Here is a 24,946-nt window from a genome sequence, read left to right as displayed (position 1 = left end):
TTAACCATTAAAGTTGGTCAAAATCACATGACACCAGTCTTGCTGCATTCCTTTCTTGCTACTAACTCTACGTATGGCCCTATTTTCATAGATGAGTTTTGTTGCTACGTGTCCATTACCATAATGATTGTAACAAACAATTTGTTCGTGCAGTTTAGCACAGAATACCTATCAGAAGGGCAACTCCATTGTTTTGTTGTCCTTCTGACACCTTTATGTGTTTGGCGTCCCGCGTCAGTAATATTCAAACGATGCGTTTGCATGAAATCCAACATTAATATCTTTGGCGCGGCTTTTGTACGATCCTCTTCGGGTTTGCTTTGATAAGAAAAGAATCAAATTAGCCTTTCTCACGATGACGAATATGCCGCCATTTTTGGGGTACTTTTTTCAAAACCAAGAGCGTAAGACCTTGTAACGGCTGCCATCCGCTGAATTTACTCTTCAAATGGTGTGTTCACGTCACTCTAAAAAAATTGCTTTTCATGTCGTTTAATTTTTTTAATCTATTTGAGAAAATTGTGAGAAAGGCTAATATTATCATTACTATGCTCTTTATCGACCTATTGTGAAGTCCATATCCTCAAACTTACAACATTGATGGCGATTTGCGACTAGGGTATTTTTTAGTTAGAGCAGGATTCAATCTATGGCACTAAACGTTTTGTCTCTAGAACGTATTCCATGCGCATTGCATAAAATGTGGCAGATGAATTTCTACTATACCCCCGCAAACATGGACTTTGCTAGAAGCTATAGATATGATGAACATAATAAACATTTTGATGATGGTAGCTTACCGTAGTTACTGAATGTTTACGACATTTGTTCACAGAAACTCATTAGGCACAGAAACATGCAAAATGTTACCATTTTTAACATAAAATTAGCATATTAATTAACGACGAAAATTATTGTGACTAAGTGATAAAATATTGTTAAAATAAGATGCTTCGAGACGCACTTCTATGACTGTATCAATACTTCCTAAATAGTATATTTCGTTAGGATTTAGGAATACGATTGTATACTTATATTGCAGAGGAAAAATATAATTACCACAAAAATTGCCTGAGACAGCAATTCTGAAGCCCCGCAGAGATTATACGTTTATTGTCTAATATGCCTAACTTTAAGATGTTAGATGTTTCAAAACAATATGCTGTGAATACAGAATACACACAACAGCAGAAAGAAAATATTATGTCCATGCAAAAAAAAACAATTTAAAATAAATATTTTATGCCGGCAGCAATGCCTACCTTGCGGATAATCTAGTTTAACAATTCTGTTATTATAGGGTAATTCCCACATCTTATTGGGGAATCCCTAATTTTTCAGTTGAATTTGGTTTATGAAACGTTGGTGCATGAACATAAATGCTAGAAAAAGGTAAGAAAGTTTTAATGTATTTGAATAAAGATGAGACACAAAATGTATAACACTCCATAACACTCTATGAATGTATGTCTCTTACTTCGCTAAAGAAGTCTTTCATACCTACCATATAGCCACCCAATAATGGACATATTTGAATGTTTGTGTAGTTTTTTCATTATTGGGTGCATGTTCAAGTCCGAGGCCGAATATCCGATAATGAACTATTATAACATCTTTTTGATATGCACTAGAATCTAAAGTTCACTCTAAGAGACTAAGACAGTTGACTGTCCCGTTTTATGGTGAAAGATGTTACTTTCCATTCCTTTTATATTTAGCGGGCTCATTCTAATTTTATATCTCGTATTACGATTTTGCTGAAAAGATAATACAAAGTAACCTGTAATATGGACATGGATGGACGTAGCCATGCACCTTGTCCTATATATTATTTTGAATAGTAAACCATTTTTAAAAGTGACAGGCAAATGTTTGACATGAACAAAATATGAAAAAAGTAAATCTTCTCATGTTTAGAAAAGATTTCTGACAGTTCAAATATACTGTGTTTGACTTCAGAATGACTAGAAATTACTGTAGTTATTCTTGTCAGAGTATGTATTATTGTCAGAGTTTGGTATAAGAAATTACTCACGCGTGAAAATTTATCAAAACTGAGGTGCGAGGTCTATTTAAGAATTAGTATAAATTTCGAGGTGTTTACCAATAATAAGCAACACAATTTCATACAAATTTAAAATTACTTCAAATTTCTTATTTGAAAATACAATACCAAAGCCATAGTTAGACAGTGAATTTTGACTAATGAGAATGCTGGAAAACCAATAATCACATCCAAGTTTATATTAGGGTGGCAATTGAGACTTATGGAGTGCTATGAAGGCCTATGAAGTGTTATAGTGTCTTATGGAGGGCTATGGGGAGCTATGGAGGGCTATGGAGGCCTATTGAGGTCTATGGAGGCCTATGGAGGCCTAAGGAGGCGTATGAAGGCCTATCGAGGCCTATCGAGGCCTATGGAGGCTTATGGAGCCCTATGGATGCCTAAATCTAAGACAAATTCGATTTTTCACTAAAACTGAATTGACCAGCCGAAGAAAGCAGCTAAAAGTGAAGTTCAAACTAAACAAACTGAGAATGAACAAAACATTTTAAAGAATGCATGATAAGAAGCAAAGATTTAACACATTACAAAACTCCAGCACTTCCCAGGCGACAGAAACTGCTAGCCGGTAATTCCCTTTGATATCCGGGGAACTCCCTCCAGATCTTTTGATCGTTTTATTAGTTGCGTTAAAAGTGTACCAAAGCAAGTGAATGTACATTAAAGGTAAGAAAAGTTCGTGTGTCAATCATAATTAATTAATTAAATATTCAATTGAGGAATGTGAAGAATTCGAGTTAACCATTTCAAAACGCGACAACTTTTTAGGTTTAGGAGCGTGTATTTATTTCTGTCTAATGCCTTTATGACGAACTCAGTATATAAGATCGCGGTGCTCCTCAACCACCAATATAATTACCAGAAAAATTGCCTTAGACAGCAATTCTGAAGCCCCGCAGAGATTATACGTTTATTGTCTAATATGCCTAACTTTAAGATGTTAGATGTTTCAGAGCAATATGCTATGAATACAGAATACACACAACAGCAGAAAGAAAATATTATATCCTTGCAAAAAACAATTTAAATAAATGTTTTATGCCGGCAGCAATGCCTACCTTGCGAGTAACCTAGTCTAACAATTCTGTTATTATAGGGTAATTCCCACATCTTATTGGGGAATCCCTAATTTTTCAGTTGAATTTGGTTTATGAAACGTTGGTGCATGAACATAAATGCTAGAAAAAGGTAAGGGGTCTTTGGAGGCCTATGGAGGCCTATGGAGTGCTATCGAGGCCTATGGAGGCCTATGGACGCTTATGGAGAGTTATGGAGCTGCCTATGGAGAGCTATGGAGGGCTATTGAGTGCTATGGAGTGCTATGGAGGGCTATGGAGGGCTATGGTTGGATATGTTAGGCTATAGAGCTAGTAAAATTAGGAATTGTTATACACTCAAGAGGGGTCGCTTAATTAAAATAACTACCGAATTTTGCCTAATCGACTTCTGATTTTAGTCACTTGATTGGCTTAGAAGGAGTTTGACTCATCTTTGCGGGGGTCTGACTCATCTTTGCGGGGGTCTGACTCATCTTTGCGGGGGTCTGACTCATCTGCGCAATTTAAGCGTGTCCGATTGGCTGGTGGAGGCCAATAATGGTTCTTCATTGGCTTGCTTTATCTTTGCGGGGGTCTGACTCATTCGCGAAATTTAAGCTTTCCGATAGGCTGGTGAAAGAAAAATATTGATTTCTTATTGGTTTGCTTTATTTGACTTAAAGGAAAAAACATATCCTTTTCAAGTAAATAAGGATCATTGAAATTTTAATGCGTACTTTTCGCGCAAAATTTTTGTATAAATTTCAGGTTCAGATTACCGGTAAGTTAATGATTTTTTAAATTTCAATAGGCCCACCTCCCCGTTTTCACTTGCGATATTTTGACTAACGTGCGAAAAATCCTAGATCCGCTCCTGGTTAGGAATGCGATTGCATACTTATATTGCAGAAGAAAAAATATAATTACCACAAAAAATTGCCTGAGACAGCAATTCTGAAGCCCCGCAGAGATTATACGTTTATTGTCTAATATGCCTAACTTTAAGATGTTAGATGTTCCAGAGCAATATGCTATGAATACAGAATACACACAACAGCAGAAAGAAAATATTATGTCCATGCAAAAAACAATTTGAATAAATGTTTTATGCTGGTAGCAATTTCTACCTTGCGGGTAACCTAGCTTGGGGTAATTCCCTCATTTTATTTGGGAATCCCTAATTTTTCAGTTAAACTTGGCTTATGAAACGTTGAGGTGTATGAACATAAACGCTAGAAAAAGGTAAGAAAGTTTTAATGTATTTAAATAAAGATGTGACACAAAATGTTTAGATAATGAAAGTAAGTCGCGAAATGTTTCGTTGTTTGAAAGCACGCAAATTTATCTCTCATGACTTTCGATACACGTACGATATAATTCTGATGAACGACTTAAATTCAGGAGCGCTTGTTGTGCACCATTGCTGATTTCTGTCGGCTGCACCCGACAAACTTTAACTTTCTTCTATTGGGGTTGGGGAGAAGATTGGTAACTAGATTTTTCCAACATTGTGGATTTTTATTATTTTGTATTTTTAAATAAGTATCATTTGCTACAGTGGCTACAGGAAGTACAATGGCTAAAGAAAAAATGTTTCTATTTCAGCTTGAAAAATATATTTAAAAAGGTCTAGGTCTCACCAACAAACAATTAGGTTACATAGCTAAGCGAATGAACGGAATTGAGCAGAACGTTCAAAAAGAAATACTGAAAACAGGGATTAATGGATTTTATTAACGCCAATTCTATAACTCGGAATAGAAAATATTTGAAAATTTAAAATTTACTTTAAAAAATATCGATCAAATGTAGATTCTTTCAAATAACTCGATTTGATTGAAGACTAGGTAAGAAATTTAGCGATATTAATTTGCTTAATATTGTTAAGTTCAGTTATTTCAGTTTGTCTACCCTTCACCAAGGTTGATATCCGTTTATTCGGCCAAGGTATATCTCTATTCTTTTCTCTGTCGTTAATCGAATCCTGGTCCAACACTGATTTAATTTTGTGTTCCACCTCTTGTGTTATCGCGGGAGTATTAGTTTCAACGTTTCTTCGCATAATAGTCATCTCCAATTTAATACCCCCCAGCTCCGTAGTTAAAAGACTACATTGACAGTCACACTGGCGACCATAACTGGACATTGGACAAACAGATTCAGAACTCATCAATTTATGTTCTTCTGTTTGCCGAACAGTCCTAGGTCGAGATTTAGATGTGATTGGTACGTTCTTTTCTAAAGTCACCGGTGAGCTATCCGCGGAGTCATTAATAACAGTCAATAATATGATCGACGAAATACTTTAAGCTTTCCTAATTTGAAGTCCAAACATTTCCCAACTTGAAGACCAAATTTAAAACGCGTGCCATCATAAATAAAATTGGTACTTTAAGATCGTGCGATCTAACTCTGTTAAAACATCGCTTTTATTTAAAAATTTGCTAGAGCCTCTTATTGAACGACCGTCCGCCATGATGGTTGTTCGACTTATCATGAATTACGCCCTTGAAGGGTAAAAAGCAATGAAAGTTCTATTGACTATCTAAATCTAACAAGAATTCAATTTTTCACCCAAACTGAATTGAGCATTTGAAGAAAGCAGCTAAAAGTGAAGTTAAAACTAAACAAACTCGGAATGAACAAAACATTTTAATGATAAGAAGCAAAGATTTAACACGTCACAAAACTCCAGCACTTTCCAAACCCAAGCCAGGGGAATTCCCTTTGATTCCGGGGGGAAATCCCTTCAGATATTTTGAACGTTTTATTAGTAGTTGCGTTTAAAGTGTACCAAAGCAAGTGAATGTGCATTGAAGGTAAGAAAAGTTCGTGTGTCAATCATAATTAATTAAGTAATTAAATATTCAATTGAGGAATGTGAAGAATTCGAGCTAACCATTTCAAAACGCGACAACTTTTTAGGTTTAGGAGCGTATATTAATTTCTGTCTAATGCCTTGATGACGAATTCAGTATAAAAGATCGCGGTGCTCCTTTAACCACCAAAACTTTCTTAGTCCATAAAGCAAAATAAGTTTACCTAAGTTTAACCATATTGGTTAAAAGATGGCGATGGGAGTGAGCAGGATAAGGTGGCTATGGTATATTATATCAACTACACACGCTATTGCTTCTGAGCATGGCTAGGCATGAGTAAACTGAAATTAACATTGCGAAGGCTGGGGGAAAACTTCAAAAAACAATTTACGGAATTTTTAAGGAGTGGGGTGAGTTAAAAATTTTAAGGAGTGGGGTGAGTTAAAAATTTTAAGGAGTGGGGTGAGTTAAAAGTTTGAAGGTAATGCAAGGTAATGATTTCAGCAAAATTATTCGAATTTTGAATAGCAATTGCTTCACTTATTACGAATTTTAGCCAATCTTCGAGACTGCAAACTCCTGCTTGGTACGCCTGGCAGAATATAACCATTCCAATGCCAATTTATGGCGCACAATCAAGCGTTATTATATATAAAAGACAAGTAATATTGTATTCACAAAAAGGGAAAACCCCAATCAGTCGGGGGAATCCCGTTTCATTAGGAAATTAAATATGTATATGTATAAACTCATTGCGAGCGGATCCGACGACCTTTGATTCGTTCGAATTGGTTCTTTACGTTGTATAACTTGCGATTCCTGTGGTAATCAGTATTGATCGATACACTCTTCTCTATCGATACATACTTGTATTTATAAATACTTATTTATACATACTTAAATTTATATATTATTTAATATTATATCTCAACTGGAAGTCTAAATGTTGACAGTATTACAAAAGCCCGAACAGAACCTGATACAGACGTACCTTATTTACCTCTCTGTGATTATTCTGATTAAATCTGATAGCTTTCGCTTCAAAATCAGGCATTAAGAATATTTTTTCCCGATTCTTGCATAAATCACCCGCTTAATGATGTTGATGGCAAAAATGTCACAATTTTCGAAAAATCGACAACAGCCTAATTTCTGGAGTCAAATAATCCAAAGTGGTTGATATCTTCTTTATTGTCAAGTTTTATAGTTAATTTCCTCCAGAATCTGATTGGTTGACAAAAATGTCACGTGAAAGTCAAGAAATCCGGTTGTCATGCACATACATTTTCGAACAGCGTAACAACATCACAACCAGGCTTTGCATAGCAACGCTTGTGCTTGAGAACTAAAAAAACAATTTCTCTGATAAATTTCACATCTTGCTCTAAAAATTTCTCGTACAGAATCATGACCGAAAGATAAAAAGTAAGATTCAGACAGTTGGGAAGATAACAGGGACATACATATTCTCCTTCAAAAGAATGCTTAAGTCCACCTACAATACCGCTCTCCAAGATACCGTTCTCTACAACATTGAAGTTATTTCAACCTGGCGCTCCATATGTTTACGTTGCAACACAATATAATCTTTCTTTCAACGCTTGAACCAATCACATTGTTGCTAAAGCTGAACTCTGCCGCTTGTTTGTCTGTTTGTCCGTCCGTCCGTCCGTTATATGTCTGTTACTTCAGTGTGTTATAAGGGTTAGTGACCTTAGTTAGGGTATTATAACCCTGTCGTCACTATCCTAAGCATATTTGCTAGCATGTATACGCAAAATTTAAATATACGTGTGGCCGTGAGGGTATAAAATACGCGGAATTTTCAGAAGTGGTTGCTATGGGTGAGTACATGCATAAATGGAGAGGGTAAAATATCTTAGCACTCTGTCTCAATTTTAATATTTTTGTATGTTTGCATGGTGACAGTCGATAAGTGATTAAAGCTTTGCAGCATTAAATACTTACGTGGTGTACCTACAAGCTAAATTACTTAATATATTCAATTTTGTTTCTTCCCGCCAATATTGCGTTATTTTCTTGCAGACGGATGGGAGTTTGAGTATGAAATATCACGAGGCGAAACGTATATTTTGCTATGCATGAGATTTCTCATGCGGCTAAACAGTTTTGACCGGGATATTTCGATTAAATTTGCCGAATGCGCATGAACCGAAGATAGCATGATAAATCAAGTTGACATATATTCCGGGTCTGTCAGCCTGGGACCGGTTTTTCGAAAGGCGTTTAGCTTAAACGGTGGATAAGTTTAAAATGGAAAGCAAAATTATAAGATCATCGTTTCCACTTAGCCGAGACAGCCAAAATTGTTTAAGTACTGTTTTCTTATGCGCTTAATTAAGATTAAGAGCGCAGTATTCGTTTGTCTCGATGTGATTGATAAAATAACTCGATGTGATTGAAGACTAGGAAAGAAATTTAACGATATTAATTTGTTTAATATTGTTAAGTTCAGTTATTTCAGTGTCTACCTTTTACCAAGGATGATATCCGTCTATTCGGCAAGGTTGATTTCTTTATTGCTTTCTCTGTCGTTAATCAAATCCTGCTCCAGCATTTAATTTTGCCTTCCACCTCTTGTATTGTAATAATCGCGGGAGCATTAGCTTCAACGTCTCTTCGCAATAATAGCCATCTCCAATTTAATTCCCCCCCCCCAGCTCGGCAGTTAAAAGACTACATTGACAATCTGTTTGCCGAAGGCCGAGATTTAGATGTGATTGGTACGTTCTTTTCTAAGGTCACCGGTGAGCTATCCGCGGAGTCATTAATAACAGTCAATAATATGATCGACGAAATACTTTAAGCTTTCCCAATTTGAAGTCCAAACGTTTCCCAACTTGAAGTCCTGCAAATTTAAAACGCGTGCCATCATAAATAAAATTGGTACAATCGCTTGGTTTAAGATCGTGCGATCAAACTCTGTTAAAACATCGCTTTTATTTAAAAATTTGCTAGAGCCTCTTATTGAACGACCGTCCGCCATGATGGTTGTTCGACTTATCATGAATTACGCCCTTGAAGGGTGAAAAGCAATGAAAGTTCTATTGACTATCTAAATCTAACAAGAATTCAATTTTTCACCCAAACTGAATTGAGCATTTGAAGAAAGCAGCTAAAAGTGAAGTTAAAACTAAACAAACTCGGAATGAACAAAACATTTTAATGATAAGAAGCAAAGATTTAACACGTCACAAAACTCCAGCACTTTCCAAACCCAAGCCAGGGGAATTCCCTTTGATTCCGGGGGGAAATCCCTTCAGATATTTTGAACGTTTTATTAGTAGTTGCGTTTAAAGTGTACCAAAGCAAGTGAATGTGCATTGAAGGTAAGAAAAGTTCGTGTGTCAATCATAATTAATTAAGTAATTAAATATTCAATTGAGGAATGTGAAGAATTCGAGTTAACCATTTCAAAACGCGACAACTTTTTAGGTTTAGGAGCGTATATTAATTTCTGTCTAATGCCTTGATGACGAATTCAGTATAAAAGATCGCGGTGCTCCTTTAACCACCAAAACTTTCTTAGTCCATAAAGCAAAATAAGTTTACCTAACGTTTAACCATATTGGTTAAAAGATGGCGATGGGAGTGAGCAGGATAAGGTGGCTATGGTATATTATATCAACTACACACGCTATTGCTTCTGAGCATGGCTAAGCATGAGTAAACTGAAATTAACATTGCGAAGGCTGGGGGAAAACTTCAAAAAACAATTTACGGAATTTTTAAGGAGTGGGGTGAGTTAAAAATTTTAAGGAGTGGGGTGAGTTAAAAATTTTAAGGAGTGGGGTGAGTTAAAAGTTTGAAGGTAATGCAAGGTAATGATTTCAGCAAAATTATTCGAATTTTGAATAGCAATTGCTTCACTTATTACGAATTTTAGCCAATCTTCGAGACTGCAAACTCCTGCTTGGTACGCCTGGCAGAATATAACCATTCCAATGCCAATTTATGGCGCACAATCAAGCGTTATTATATATAAAAGACAAGTAATATTGTATTCACAAAAAGGGAAAACCCCAATCAGTCGGGGGAATCCCGTTTCATTAGGAAATTAAATATGTATATGTATAAACTCATTGCGAGCGGATCCGACGACCTTTGATTGGTTCGAATTGGTTCTTTACGTTGTATAACTTGCGATTCCTGTGGTAATCAGTATTGATCGATACACTCTTCTCTATCGATACATACTTGTATTTATAAATACTTATTTATACATACTTAAATTTATATATTATTTAATATTATATCTCAACTGGAAGTCTAAATGTTGACAGTATTACAAAAGCCCGAACAGAACCTGATACAGACGTACCTTATTTACCTCTCTGTGATTATTCTGATTAAATCTGATAGCTTTCGCTTCAAAATCAGGCATTAAGAATATTTTTTCCCGATTCTTGCATAAATCACCCGCTTAATGATGTTGATGGCAAAAATGTCACAATTTTCGAAAAATCGACAACAGCCTAATTTCTGGAGTCAAATAATCCAAAGTGGTTGATATCTTCTTTATTGTCAAGTTTTATAGTTAATTTCCTCCAGAATCTGATTGGTTGACAAAAATGTCACGTGAAAGTCAAGAAATCCGGTTGTCATGCACATACATTTTCGAACAGCGTAACAACATCACAACCAGGCTTTGCATAGCAACGCTTGTGCTTGAGAACTAAAGAATCAATTTCTCTGATCAATTTCACATCTTGCTCTAAAAATTTCTCGTAATCATGACCGAAAGATAAAAAGTAAAATTCAGACAGTTGGGAAGATGACAGGGACATACGTGAGGCCGTGAGGGTATAAAATACGCGGAATTTTCAGAAGTGGTTGCTATGGGTGAGTATATGCATCATTGGAGAGAGTAAAATATCTTAGCGCTTTGACCGTATTACAAGTGCTGTTTATATAACTGTCTCAATTTTAATATTCTTGTACGTTTGCATGGTGACAGCCGATAAGTAATTAAAGCTTTGCAGCATTAAATACTTACGTGGTGTGGCCGAGACAGCCAAAATTGTTTAAATACTGTTTTTGGACCAGGAACTGGTCCCTAACCGCTGCTAATCTTGTTGTTGTTGTTGTTGTTGTTGTTGTTGTTGTTGTTGTTGTTGTTGTTGTTGTTGTTGTTGTGTTTGTTGTTGTTGTTGTTGTTGTTGTTGTTGTTGTTGTTGTTGTTGTTGTTGTTGTTAGGGTCGACGCTCTTTAAAAAAACACTAAGGCTCTAGCATTACTTGTTTGATCGGAATGACACTTGGCACAATTATTCTAAGCATTATTCCGCATCGATTGACGGAGTTCGAATTTTTACTTTTGACCTTTGAAGCAAGTTGCAAACAATTCTTGATATATTTGCTGCAAATAATATATACATATCATTAATATTCAGCCTATATATGCAGTTCAGAAATTGTACAATGCAGTTCAGAAATGCAGTGCAGTGAATATACAATGCAGAAATTAAATTCGGTTACGCAGTTCCTGGTCCACTATAGTACGATCGTACTTGTTTATGTGCTTAATTAAAATTAAGAGCGAAGTATTCGTTTGTCCAAATTTATTATTTTGAAGTCCCGAACAGGCATCGAAATTCAGCCAGCAGCATGAAACAATGCTTTGGCCTTTCATAAACATTGAAGCCCAAATTTCGCTCCACCTCAACCGAATGAATTGTTCCGAGTTTCGAAAATTGACCTTTTGCTTGCCTTTGAACATGTTCAATAACAGAAATCTTCAATTTTCAAAGCCACGCGTATTTGTTATCTATAGCAAATTTCTACCAAAGATCGCAGGATTTTTAGTTTCTTAAACAAAGACCATGCATGCGTTAATCGTTTCCAGAACCGTCGACTCATCAGAAAAGAAAGCTGCAAGTGTATAATTTCGTTAAAAAAGTTTTGACCTTTTTAGGGAAAATTTAGTCTAAAATAGTCAAATACAGAAAATATAAATATATATAATATAGGCTGTAAGAAATGCGCTTTGTCATTAATTTTGTGTCGTTTTATGTGTGAAGTATGGAACAAGAGGGTGTCTGCAAGTTGCCTGCATGCAGGTATAAGCTTCTGTTGGACGTATATACCTTTACTTTTATAGTTATTGTGTCAGCCTTGCGGCCATGCACAATTTCTTGAAATGTGTGTTGCACACACCAGTATTAATCACAAGTTTACTTCAACACTTTACTTTTATCATACCAACAATACGATAGTGATCTACATTTCTCTAGTATCTGACTTCGACTGTCCCTTTTTTATTTTATCTCTACACACACGTGTGAACGTGTTATATGATACCTGTCTGTTCGGTCACAGTTCACCGAGTCTGTCAAATATGGCTAGTTAAGTCTACTATGGTTAATTAATGTGGCTTACAATTGCGCATATATGAATTATCAACCAAATTGCCTCAAGGACACTACACCTTTAGAAACAAAAAACAGCTTAACTTATAGGTTAGTAAAATCTTTTCCTTGATTTTGGCTTTAGAATTAAGAAATCGTATAAACATAACATGCGTAAGCTAATTCAATTATTACTTTTAAGTTTTCAGCAATGTAAAGGAGTGTCCTTGCAGGCTGTGTCCTTGTTGACAGGCTTATTTTTGGAAAATAAATAAATGTAAATTTGTAAAATATATACGTTTTTATTAATGATATTTTATATATTCCTAATTATATCAAAGACGATTGGACTGGAATTTGGACATAATGAAGAAGGTAATATTTTTTAACATTTATACAGTGGACATTAACACAATTAAACATTTTAGGTTATTGAATATGATTCTCTTCTTTGAGTTGTCAGGAGATTCTCTTCTTTGAGTTGTCATGATGGTTTTTATTTTTCTAGCATACTCATACTAATTGCTTCCTCCGTACTTTAGTATTCAGAAATTGATAGGTGTAAAGCTGCGTGGATGTACTTGTACAGACGTAAAAGTTGAGTGAAAAGTTGCGTATGTAAATCAGGTTAGTTTTTTATGTATGTAGAGCATATCTGTATTTGAATGTCCACAGTTTTGATCACCCAACTTCTAGCCAAGTACAGCCGAGGGATTAAAACCATAATATAATATAGGCTGCTATACCCATGCAGTATACAATTATATTTTATCATTTATATATATTATAGATTCGTTATGCGTGGATCAACAAATACCACTAGTATATAAGGAGTGATATAAAGTAGTTATTTATGCATTTCTATAATATAATGTCAATTGATGTGACGGAAGTCAATAATTTGTGTGCGAAGCAGAAAATTCAAAGTTCGCTACTTTGGAGAAGACGTTTCTAAAAGATATACAGTTGAAAATATGTCGTCACTCGTAAGAGTTTGTTTTCCATTCAAACAAAGGAAACGAAGCAAGAGAACCATGAAAAGCGAGTAAGTTACTCTATGCTCTCTGCTTGAATAGCACATTACTGCATGCATGTATCTATATATGCTGTGTCATTATCGTATTGACTATAAGTTGTTCCCGCGGTCAGATAAAAACAGGAGTGATAATGATCAATATAGTTCAGGTATATAGGATGTTGTTAGTATAGCTCTGTTTATAGTACGATCCTCATGGTTGCCTATTCTATATTATAGTCATACAGATCTTCCTAGTGGGCCTTAGAAAGGGAGAGTAATTGAGAGGAAATAAAGGACATTATATTAACTTTATTGGGCATGGCAGCGTATTTTGCGGGCTAAACTTATGATATTTGCAACTCAGCATTCTGGTTAATTTCTTTCAAATTAACTGCTCGTATGATCCCTTGCGAGGGTACTAAGTCCGCTCAGGCGAATTCGCCTGGGAAAGCTTAGCGATAAGCTTGGTTTAGTTTCAAAATTTTTGAAACACCTACGTATAGTGTATACGGGTTGTTGTCCACTAGACCAAATTTTGCGCGGGGAGCGGATTTTTATTTGAAAGAAAAAATTCCACCAAGTGGAAAATGGCCATAAATTCGGGTTTCCGCTATATGGCCATTTTTCTTTTCCATGTCTCGCGATATTTTTTTTCATCGAAGTTTGTTTAATTCTTGTGTCTTTGGGAAATTTGTTCCAGAGGTGCGGTTAATAAATTATGTCTTTCCCCACGAGAAAAATATCGCTTGTGATAAACCGTTTGAACTTCGGTCGGAGTTGTTTTTGAAGTGTTCAAAACTATTTATTATTAAAAGGCATAAGTGCGAAAAAATATATAGGGACTGCTAAGGGGCTGCTCACATGCATGAGCCCGGTTACCCGAGATTCAACGAAGCGTGAGATGATTTTGAGGTATTGAAATGAGCAGATAACAAGATCCTGGCAGTCGTATAATCACCACAACAATAGCATGTGCTTGTTTGGTGTCATAAAGACTTATCTTAATACCTCAAAGTCCTCTCACGCTTCGTTGAATCTCGAGTAACTCGGTCATGTAACAGCATCTAAGGCAGCTCAGCAATATGTAAGCCGGCGTAAGTGTAAAATTTGAAAATATAAAATCGAAGTCTAAACGTTTGTGACATCGCCGGACGCGTCAGTCTTGCGTCAAAGAAAATATATCTGATATTAATTAGTTAGTTATCGCATCTATGTATTTCTAGTTCACGACATAGCCAGTCTAACGATTTGTCCCGTTACGCTAATATTTTAGTGGTCATTGACTGTGAAAACAACAAATTTCTAAAGATATGAATAATTATGATAATTCGAAATTTACATAGCGGGAAAAATCATCAGGCTGGCTACGCCACTGCATGGTTCCCATGTGTGTTTTGCATCTTAGGTGTAAGTGGTCAAGGTATTCATGACTTTCAAGTTTTTGTCATTGAATTAAATGCTTTATTTTCTAATATTGTTTAGAATTACTCATTTGTTTTGTTTATCTATCTGCGCCATTATCTGCCATTGTTCAAGAAGAATGGCATTAAAATGTGCTACTATTGAAAGCTCTATTCGTATTGCACTCCGGAAAAATAACAGCAATAGCATTTCTGCTTGATGGTATCCATGCACAAGCAAAGATATATGAAAGACGTTCTCTGTTATTTGGTTTATTACTTACGTCACTTGTAAGGGACACAATTCACTTGTCAATCTGTTGGAATGGAATGGTTTAACTCCACGTTGGCACAAAGTATTCGTTTTGTTCAGGATACTCAAATATACCGCGAGGATAAATTATTGAAAACAGTGGGATTGAAATTCTTATATTTCTGCAATTCACTCCACCTTATGGTTGCACCTACCATGTAGCACTGAACTGGAATATATTACCTTGGCTTCATTACTCACGTGAAAGTCGCTTTATTAAAGGTGATTTTAATTTATCACTTCCTCTCCCGACACGAATGATGCTTCCAGATTATTTCTGCACATGGATTATGGATAAACCATATACCTGTTTATAGAAGCTCCTAGCGAAAGGATTGCATGTTTAATCAATTGTTTTGTATTGAACTTTGGATTGTTTGAATTGTGGAAAGTCATTGAAGACATGATGAGTATGTCACGAAATTCGGTAAAAGAAGTAAATATGAAATGGAAAATTAATTCTGGAGATATATTTCCGTGATCATTTTGTCTTTAATGAAAGAATGTATTTAAAAATACTGGACAGAAATCGAAATAAATACCATAAAATGTTCCACTATGGAAAACTTTATTTGTTGTGGCACTCCGGAAAAATATAAACAATAGAATTGGCATTTCGGCTTATTATTTACAAACCAAGACATATGAATGATGTTCTCTGCTGCTATATTTAGTCTCCGTCACTTGTGAGGGACAAAATTATATGTTAACACACTTTGCTTAACTAAAAACATTGGCGGATATATTGAAATCATGAACAAGACTCAAGCAGAAACTGATTAATACAGGAATCTCGAGATATTTTCATGTATCAGTCGAACGTTCCTTGTTGAAAGTTTACCACGTGAACTGCGTAATACAAAGTTTACTGAAACAGCTGTTTTTGTTGAAGGAGAAGAAGTAAACACGTCTTAATCCAATTTCCAGTATTTTGGATCGGTGTGATCGATATTTTGTCTTGATTATGACAATAGTTATGTTATTCATGACGAATACTAGCTCGGCATGAAATAATCAGGTCTTGTAAAAAGACACGGCGGCACAAACCGTTCCTGAGGGTCGAGAATTAGTTTGTTCTAACTGTTCTTTGACTGAGGAAGAAATTGAAGCAACCAAGTGATATTTCGGGTAAAGCTGTGTGCCTGAAACTAAAATTTAAGTAACTGTGAAATTACATCGCGACTTTATGGTCTTTGCAACTGCTGAGTCAAAAGGAATATTTACACAGAGGATATGCCTTTTAGGTTCCTTGTTGAAAACCTCAGAATCGGATCTCTATTGGTACTGGATGCCTCGAAACATACCAACCTCGCAAGCCAGGCTCTTTTACCTACGCTCCACGGCCCACGCTGCGGCAAAGACCCTGGTCAAGGCTGGTCACGTGATTCTTTTGTTACGCTTCTCCCGTGTGGGGATGGGTGGGACACAAGTAGCGCATAGATCACATCAGTTAAAACAGCGTGTTTCTAAGGACTGAATATTGAGCGCTGTTGTACTGCAAAGCGAAATAACATGTGTCGTTATTGTTATTTGACCTCTAAATTCTCTCATCAACGCCCAAATTTAGAAGATAGCACAGGCCTTAGAGTGTCTGTATTGAATATCAACTGAACTTGTGACGATACTAAAACCGATTCTATCGACGATGATACAGTCTACACATAGCACTTGAATCTAAATTCGGTTTATTGCTCTTTTTAGTTTTTTACTGCGCCACACTAGCTGTATTTATTTAGTTTATTGTGTGAACCGCTATTTTTAGTTGCGTTAGTACAAAGTCATCTGGATTGTGACAAGTGCTAAAAATAGCAGAAATGGTATATCGACTTTGCCACTCCTCCCATGGATATGAACTAAGCGCTAATTAAAAACCTCCCATATTTTGGGAGGTCACATGACCAGCCTTGACCAGGGTCTTTGCCGCAGCGTGGGCCGTGGAGCGTAGGTAAAAGAGCCTGGCTTGCGAGGTTGGAAACATACTCGACGAGGTTTTATCACTGGGATGATCCATCACAATAAATATACTGATGTAATTGAGGAGAGTTATTTGGGAGCTACACGATACATCGACAAATCGCATCTTCTGGCTAATTATATTTAATAAAAGCAAATATACACAAAATATAAGCCCCGTTTACGCTATACTCAATTTAATGGCGTGGCACGGCTGCAATTGGTACACTTGCATGTGCCCAGTTTATTTCTGTTTAGGCTACCAATACAAAGGCTAGGCAAAGATGAAATTGGGCATGCACAGGTAGCTACCTATTTTAGCCGTGACGTGCGGTGCCGAGAAATTGAATGTATAATGCAAACGGAGGTAAAGTTAGAAAGTTAAAACTTTGACTGATCTTTCTGGCTAAAAGCCATTTATCACGGCAAACATGAATTAACTAATTCTGCAAATTTTTTGACAATTGAGAAATTTGCCACGAACAGTTGACTTTTGTTTGCCTTGATTATGCCCTTTAGTCCGAGGACTCGGTTAAGTTTTAACTTCTTCAATTATTATTCTGTGTTTTTGCTTAAATATAACAGCCCAGATTGTTGCCGATACTGCTGCTGAAATCCAACAAACAACAATCGATGGATGGATGGATGCATAAAGAATTAATGATTGACAAACAACAAAAAAGGCGCTCTTCTGATTCATTCCCATTCAAAAATACTGGCAAGTAATCGAAAAATCAGGCCAAATCTCTAAATCGAGGATGTATTGTTTGAGTTTGGACAAAGTAACTGGTTAACTTGTAAAAAATGCTCTTGAAATGGTGCAGAGCAAGTATTGTGCTGCAAGAATTATTATGATGGAATGGCATCTGATTTAACCGTGATTTTTAATGAAACTAATGCTACCTAAATTATTTCACGGCGGTTGCGCTGAACAGCATCAATCGTAGTGGATAAAACATGACCATGCAAATTCGTATATTTTATTGCTACATTTTGGTTGATAGGCAAAAATTTTTCCGAAAAGATTCTCCAAAAAAAATTTAAACCAGATTAGCTTATAAAAATAACACAGTCGGAATAAATCGGAAGAAACAGCGAAAAATGGAAACCGCGAAAGTTCACTTAAACACTCCTAAAGGGTGTAATTGGCATTGGTCAGCCCAAAACGTGGTCGCAATGTAGACAAAACACCTACACGCGTTTCCTAGATAACATAATCGATAGCGCTGCCTTGAAAATAGAGAAATGCTTTTCTTTGAGGTGAAAAGTACCTTCTTGACTGGAACTAAATGTTGTCTAGCAACTCCATCACCTGAAACTTTTTAGGGTCTTTAGCAACGTCAAGTAACACTGTTGAATCTCGAGCAGTAAATGTATACATGTGGATATATACGTATACATGTCACTCTTTAATTTTTACCTGCCTTTCAAACTTTTTCTCCATAAAAATTCAGCCATTTAGTCATTTTCCACTCAATTGAGAGTAACATCGATTTAAAGCGCCCACGCATGTCAGTTTGCAATATATTATATGCATCTCTATAATACAGAATTTAACTTATATTTTTAGGTCCTTAAACTTTTGAAGTAAAGTTTGCAGAAAATGGCCATACCAGTGATACCAGCATCCAAACATGGCAAATCAACTGATAAGAATGGCGTGATCAATAATCGATGGAATCTCTTCAGAGGTTTTCTTCGCGGTATAGAAGATTCGTTACTGAGCGCATGGGAATCACTATCCAGAAGGAATACCAAACTAGAGCTTCATTTCTCTAAAGGCGATCTAGATTTTGGTTTCGACGATTCTTCAACCAAACATGAGCAAGAAAAAAGCGCATCAGTTTTCTCAAATGCGGTTGATCAAAAAGTGAATTCCGATTTCTTAAATGGTCTTTCCGAAGCGAAAGCATCACTTGAAGAGACTTTGGTTTCCTTAGATTTGTTACAAAAGTATCTTAAATCGCCAAGCGAAGAAAATGCCAAGCCTTTGCACAATTATGCTGGTCGTGAAAATGCCTTTTTGGATGAAGATTTGAAAAGAGCAAAAATACTCTATGAAGCACAGGACGAGGGAATGGAAACCGAAGAAAGTGCGTTGAGCAAAAAGATTCCCAGTCAAGGAGAGGAAATTGTATTTACCGAACATCAGGAGGTTTTGGGTGATCTTGGGGAACTACTTTTTGAAAAAAATGCAAAAGAAAGCGCAGAAAGATGGACAGAACGTTTTCATGAAATATTCCCAACATCGCAAGGTCTAATTGTCAGCAATGAGAGATCAGATGATCGGAAGCCAAGCTACAAAACACCAGTTCGTTCCGAACGTCTTGAAGCAAACTGCTTCGATTCTAATGGGAACGAATCCCGAAAGGGTGAAAATGAAAGTCCAGTAACACAAAAACGACTTCGCGATCGAGGGGAGACAAGCAGCGGAGAGGGAAATGAAGCTAAAGCAATCAACGTGGGAGCGTCGACATCATTTGTTCAGACAGCATCGCAAAATTTGGTGCAAGTTGAAAGTGGAAAAGGTGTCGTGGAAATTTTATCTGAAGTCCAACGCAACTCGAGCCACCAAAATGATGAAGATCTGTCATTCTCAGTTCAACAAGATGATTCTAATGGAAGAGAGTTCATATCCTTGAGTAATAAGCCATCAACATCCGTGGCTGCGATATTATACAACAACTACAAGATATTGTTGCTCACTTTGGCTCAAGGTCTTCTTTCTTCTGATGTTATAAAACTCAAACATTGGGCAAGTCAGAATTTCTCGATTGAGAACGCCTCAAATGCTTCAGATGTATTTTTCAAACTTGATGAAAAAGGGGCTATCAACGCCGAAGATTTAAGTAATCTTTGTGTTTTTTTCAAATCCATCATCAGATATGATCTTCTGCACATGATTGATCTATTCCTTCTTGGTGATTATAGTCTACTTCGGCAAGTTCCAGGCCCGAAAATTCGCCAAGCTGGTCGGAGCACATCAAGATATTTAAATGTAAGCATCTTCAATGGAGAGATCCCAATTCCAACCGCAGGAGGTAATGCCGGAGATCAAGCAACAAGAAAACCATTGGGCAGCAACATGGCTGCTTTTCCAAGCTCTCTGAAAAACCAAAATACTTCCTCCAATTCCAAAGTGCCTTTTAGATCTCGAAATGAAAATCAACCCGCAGCGCATGAACAGCAAGAACTCAAATCAACTGCAACAGGATTTTCGTCCAGTAAAGTTACTGACGTGGTCGTTCCTGATGGTCCTATTTCTTGTAAGTTTTTTGTACTCCTTTTGTACTCCTACAATCTATCGCACAATCTAAGGTAAACCAGGTGGTATTATATCCCATTGTTTGGATTCCAGATCATACTACGTGGAATTTCAGTTTCCACCCTTGGATTCTGGATTACAACTTGCGTATTGCAAAGTTGGGACTCCGGATTCTGCGCATGATTGCATTTCGGATTCCTGAATTAAGTTACATGGCGCGGAGTCTGCTTTATTTAAAAGTAACTTTAATAGTGAATTAAGGCCCTAAAGTTGTGGGGGAAAGAAAGATACCGCTTAACGTCATTCCCAATTCTACTCGATTGTCTCAATTTTAGACTTAGAAAATTAAAATAGAGAACAAATTGAAATGTATTGGATAATTTGGATTACGCAATTCTTGTGCTCTGTGGCGCCTGAATTGGAGTAAGATTTCCATATTACAGCTAACTTATCCATTCCATCGTTGCATTGTAGCAGAAAGCGTTATATCTATGTATGAACGTCAATCTTTTGCTGCTAAATAACTTTAAGTTGAATTGAGTGAAAGTTTCACATTATTGCTAATATCCCCTTTATTGTAAAACCAGACGAGAGGAGAAGAATGACAGCAAACCCGTTGATAAAAACAAACCAATCACTACCAAACAACAGCCGAAACCTTCAAACATTTGGTAGCAATGGTTTAAAACTTTCCAAACCCCAACGTCGTGATACAGAGATTAACAAGGGCTTCAATTCTCGCAACCCCGACACCTCTCGCAACCACCAGGCTCTTGACCAGGATGATAATTGGCTTTGCAGTCATTATAAACGACACTGTTACGTGAAATTTGAGTGTTGTGATAAATTTTGGCCATGTCATCGTTGCCATAACAACCAAAGTACTTGTGGAAGAAAGAAACTTAAGTCACGTGACACAAAGATGGTGAAGTGCGTTTATTGTAACAAAGAGCAACCAGTAAGGAAACTTTTGTGTGGATTATGTTGCATCCGTTCTATGTTTTAACCCTACTATTCCGTGTATGTATAATCCTACATTTTCATTTTCTAGTTTGGAGAGTTTTGCTGTAACTGCAATGCAAAATTTGCCAATTATTTCTGTGGTTTGTGTTTGCACTTAACTGGTAAAGATGACCATCCTTATCATTGTGAAAAATGTGGAATCTGCAGGTAGGAATTGTGTGAGTGAGAATTTTGTGGAATCAGTAAATTTCTGCTTTGCTTAACAAGAGTTAGCTGACGGAACAATGGATGGAAACGAATACTTAAACCACATGCAGTGTTAGTTTCTCACTATAAAGATAATTAATTGCACCGTTGTTGTTCTATTTTAGAATTCATGGTGATCGATCTTTCCATTGCGATGTTTGTGGTGTGTGTCTGGATGTCCAACTTCGAGGAAATCATAAATGTCGTGAAGGATCTGCTCATGATGAATGTTGCATATGTTTGGAGGTACGGCAGAATAATTTATTTGCTTGGTTAGGTTTTTCAATGCCACATTTTATTTTCTTGGTTAGGTTTCCGTTTTTCACTCTAAATTCTGACATTCAAGTATATCCAAAGTTATAATGAGTTCCTACAGTGTAATACATTGCAATAAGTGACGTCTCATTTATTTTGATGTCATGTACTATTTATCACAGTGACTAAGCTTTATTTTTTATTTAATCATAAACATTTTTTGGTGGATTTTTATAGGACGCCTTCACAGGATGTCAGATCCTGCCGTGTTCTCATAAAGTACACAAAGAATGTGCAACTCAAATGATCCGAAGTGGAATGTACGTATTAATAACATTCTCCTCTAACAGGGGTGGAGTTGAGCGAAAGCATGTTTAATGTAACTTCGTAAATGAAATGTTTGGAATTCAATTAAACGTTTTACAAAAAAGTGTTGAAATTTCCTGGTTGTTTTAAATGATGACAATGTTTTCATGTTCACATCCGGAATTCCCAGCCCGTAAATGACGTATAATGTGGTATGACTTGTTTTTCTTCAGTACCCGTTGTCCAATCTGCCGGGAAAGTTTCGCTCACAAGCTTGAACGACGACCACTGACAAAACCAGGAAAACGTTTTTGATAGTAATTGTGTGTGGCCACGAGACTTCCATAAGCTCAAAGGCACAGCTAGTCTGCATCAGTCCAATGATGTCTTCATCGCGATGTACATCGTTGATTCACGATATCATACCTGGGTTGAGCGTAGAGTAGCAGATCGACGAGCACTTGGACTTCCGCCCTTGTTGGTCAATCTCGCAATTACTGTAAGCACTTTTTTCGTACTTTACCTAAAGTGCGTTCCTATATAATATTGTATTCCTTTAACATTTCTTTCCAATGTCTTAATGTAGTCGTATAATATAAGTAAGAATATTGAGTCATAGCACTGCATGATAAAAGTATCCCAAAATCAAGATATCTGGACTTCTTGCAATGCAAATCCCACTGTAAGTGTTGATGAAATATTGAACTGAATGTTGTTCTGTCAGTGATTGAAATAGTAAAAAAAACAAACGAGCAAATGACCCAGATTCAGTTTTGGCTTTCCATGAAGACAGATAGTTAATTGTAATTGGGAATAAAAGATTAATTCATAACCAGAAATTCAGATTACCATAAAAGTTCATAATGCCAGTATTTCCCAATCAAAGATGGCTGCCTTGTTATAATAAAATCATATGAGGCACGAGACAAAATTTGAAATTAAAGCAACTTCTATCTTATATATTGCAGTTACGGACTTCGATTTAAGACGGGAAGAATACATGTATTACCTTTATATTACCTTATATTACCTTTAACAGGTTCCCCAGTAATGAAATTTCAGCAACTAAACAATATATTGCAAGTATATAATGGTTAGTTGCTCAAATGAAATTACTGGGAAACCTGTTAAGAGTAATATAAAAATATGAAAAAATTTTCATAAAACTACCCAGTTTCTGCCCGTCCTAAATCGAAATTCGCAACTGCAATATGTAAGATAGAAGTTGCTTTAATTTCAAATTTTGTCTCGTGCCTTATATAATTCTATTATAACAAGGCAGCCATCTTTCATTGCGAAATACTGGAATTATGATAATTAATGTCCTGAACTTCTGGTAATGTTGAAAGTTACACAAAATTGGCGATAAACGTCTCTGTCGATTTGGATTGTCTTTACCGAGTGGATCTTGTTCGCTGTAATTGGCCTGAGCACTATAGTTATAATTTTGCAGAAAATATGGAAAGGACATTTTGTAACAACATTATCAATTCAGTTTTAAGCACCTCACACAATATTATTGTATAAAGATAATAATTCTGATTAAAATTGGCTTAATTCTTTACGATATTTTTCGAGCTATTTGAAGCCAAACTTTCTCAACGAACGTAGATTGTCGGATTAACTGTGGTGTAGTTAAAAAAATATATAGCAATATTCCAATAATTAAATTGTGGTATCGCTACCACTACGTCGCAGTGTTCTAATTATGTGCAGACATTTCGATGCTTTCGCAATTATAAATCGAATATGAGCATCCCGTCCATTTCAGATTAATTGTTTTACAACATTATCGTTATAAATTTCGAACCACCTTAACTGAGATGGATTTCAAGTTTTACTCTCACAAGCTTTATGCAAAAATGCAAAACATCCTTCTACAACTCATGCATCAAAAATAGTTTTTAATTTTGACTAAAATTGTGAAAATAAGCCATAAAACAAGAACGAGGCTTCCGGTCATAGCCTGGTAGCCTCGTTTTAGTGTTACGACTTATTTCCACATTTATTGTTCAAAGTAAAAAAATTCTTTTAATGCATGTATTGAAGAAGGGTGTCTTGCATCTTTGCACAAAGCTTGTGAGAGTAAAACTTGAAATCCATCTCAGTTAAAGTGGTTCTAAATTTAGAACGGCAATGTTGTGACGTAATTATGGCCTGGAGTTCGACAGATCTTTTAAGGTAACAAATTGATCCAAGTTCCTTAAATTTTGTTTGTCTAAGGTCATTCAGTTGTTAGCACACCATGATTCAAGAGCGTTAAGAGATTCAATATTCCCTGTTAGGAGTTCTGAAAACGTTTCTTGTATCGAGCGTATCTGTCTTCAAATCACTGCATAACCAGTGAGCTCTATATATAGATTTCACCTTCAGTATACCGGCCCTTGCACGGGGTTAAATCCTAACACCGAGTATATCGATATACGCATTATATAGAAATCAAAATTAAGGGCATTGATTTCCCTTACTGCATGGGGAAAACTCAGTTAAACTCTCCGAACGGAGTTGACCCGAGAAAGCTTTTGTTAAGAACCACGACCAATTTCAAAAAGTAAAGTAAAAAACAAATGCCGAAGAGACAAGACATCTTGTCTTCATATTCAATATTTCAACCAAACAAGCGCTTCGAACTTATCCACCGTTTAAGCTAAACGCCTTTTGAACAACCGGCCCCTGCAGTACAAAGGTACCTATTAAAAAAAATTTGACAGACATTTCGTTAGCTTTATACTATTAAATAAGGAAAAACGGATATAAAATTTTCCCCTCCTATAATTTTCGAACTTTTGACACTTCATATTGTCTATAGCTATAGTTACCCCTATAACATGTAAGAACAAGTTGCTGCCTCTTGAGGAAATTGTGCAATTATGTCTCGAACAGTAATCTCCTTTAATGTCAATACACTTAGTTTATATACATCAGGTTACGTCATTGAT

At 36.2% G+C, this 24,946-nt stretch overlaps 1 protein-coding gene across 12 annotated transcripts in view; it reads left to right on the top strand.

Moving 5' to 3' along the window:
- The first annotated feature begins 4,071 nt into the window (after positions 1–4,071).
- LOC114532005 overlaps positions 4,072–24,946 on the top strand; it is a 44,752-nt gene continuing 23,877 nt past the window's right edge. For 2 of the 12 annotated variants that reach the window (XM_028553592.1, XM_028553603.1), the window contains exons 1-6: positions 7,782–9,271; positions 12,630–12,663; positions 12,831–12,915; positions 13,079–13,333; positions 14,789–18,232; positions 18,543–18,639. In XM_028553592.1, the coding sequence (XP_028409393.1) occupies positions 18,576–18,639 (64 nt within the window). In that variant the 5' untranslated portion in view covers positions 7,782–9,271; positions 12,630–12,663; positions 12,831–12,915; ... (1 more) ...; positions 14,789–18,232; positions 18,543–18,575. The other 10 variants (XM_028553602.1, XM_028553593.1, XM_028553597.1 and 7 more) reach the window with 10 other exon arrangements.

Source organism: Dendronephthya gigantea, unplaced genomic scaffold, assembly GCF_004324835.1.
Source record: "Dendronephthya gigantea isolate DGI-Jeju-01 unplaced genomic scaffold, DenGig_1.0 000077F, whole genome shotgun sequence".
Classification (NCBI taxonomy): domain Eukaryota; kingdom Metazoa; phylum Cnidaria; class Anthozoa; order Malacalcyonacea; family Nephtheidae; genus Dendronephthya; species Dendronephthya gigantea.
The sequence above is the reverse complement of the archived record's forward strand: the minus strand, read 5'-3'. Positions and strand labels throughout refer to the sequence as shown.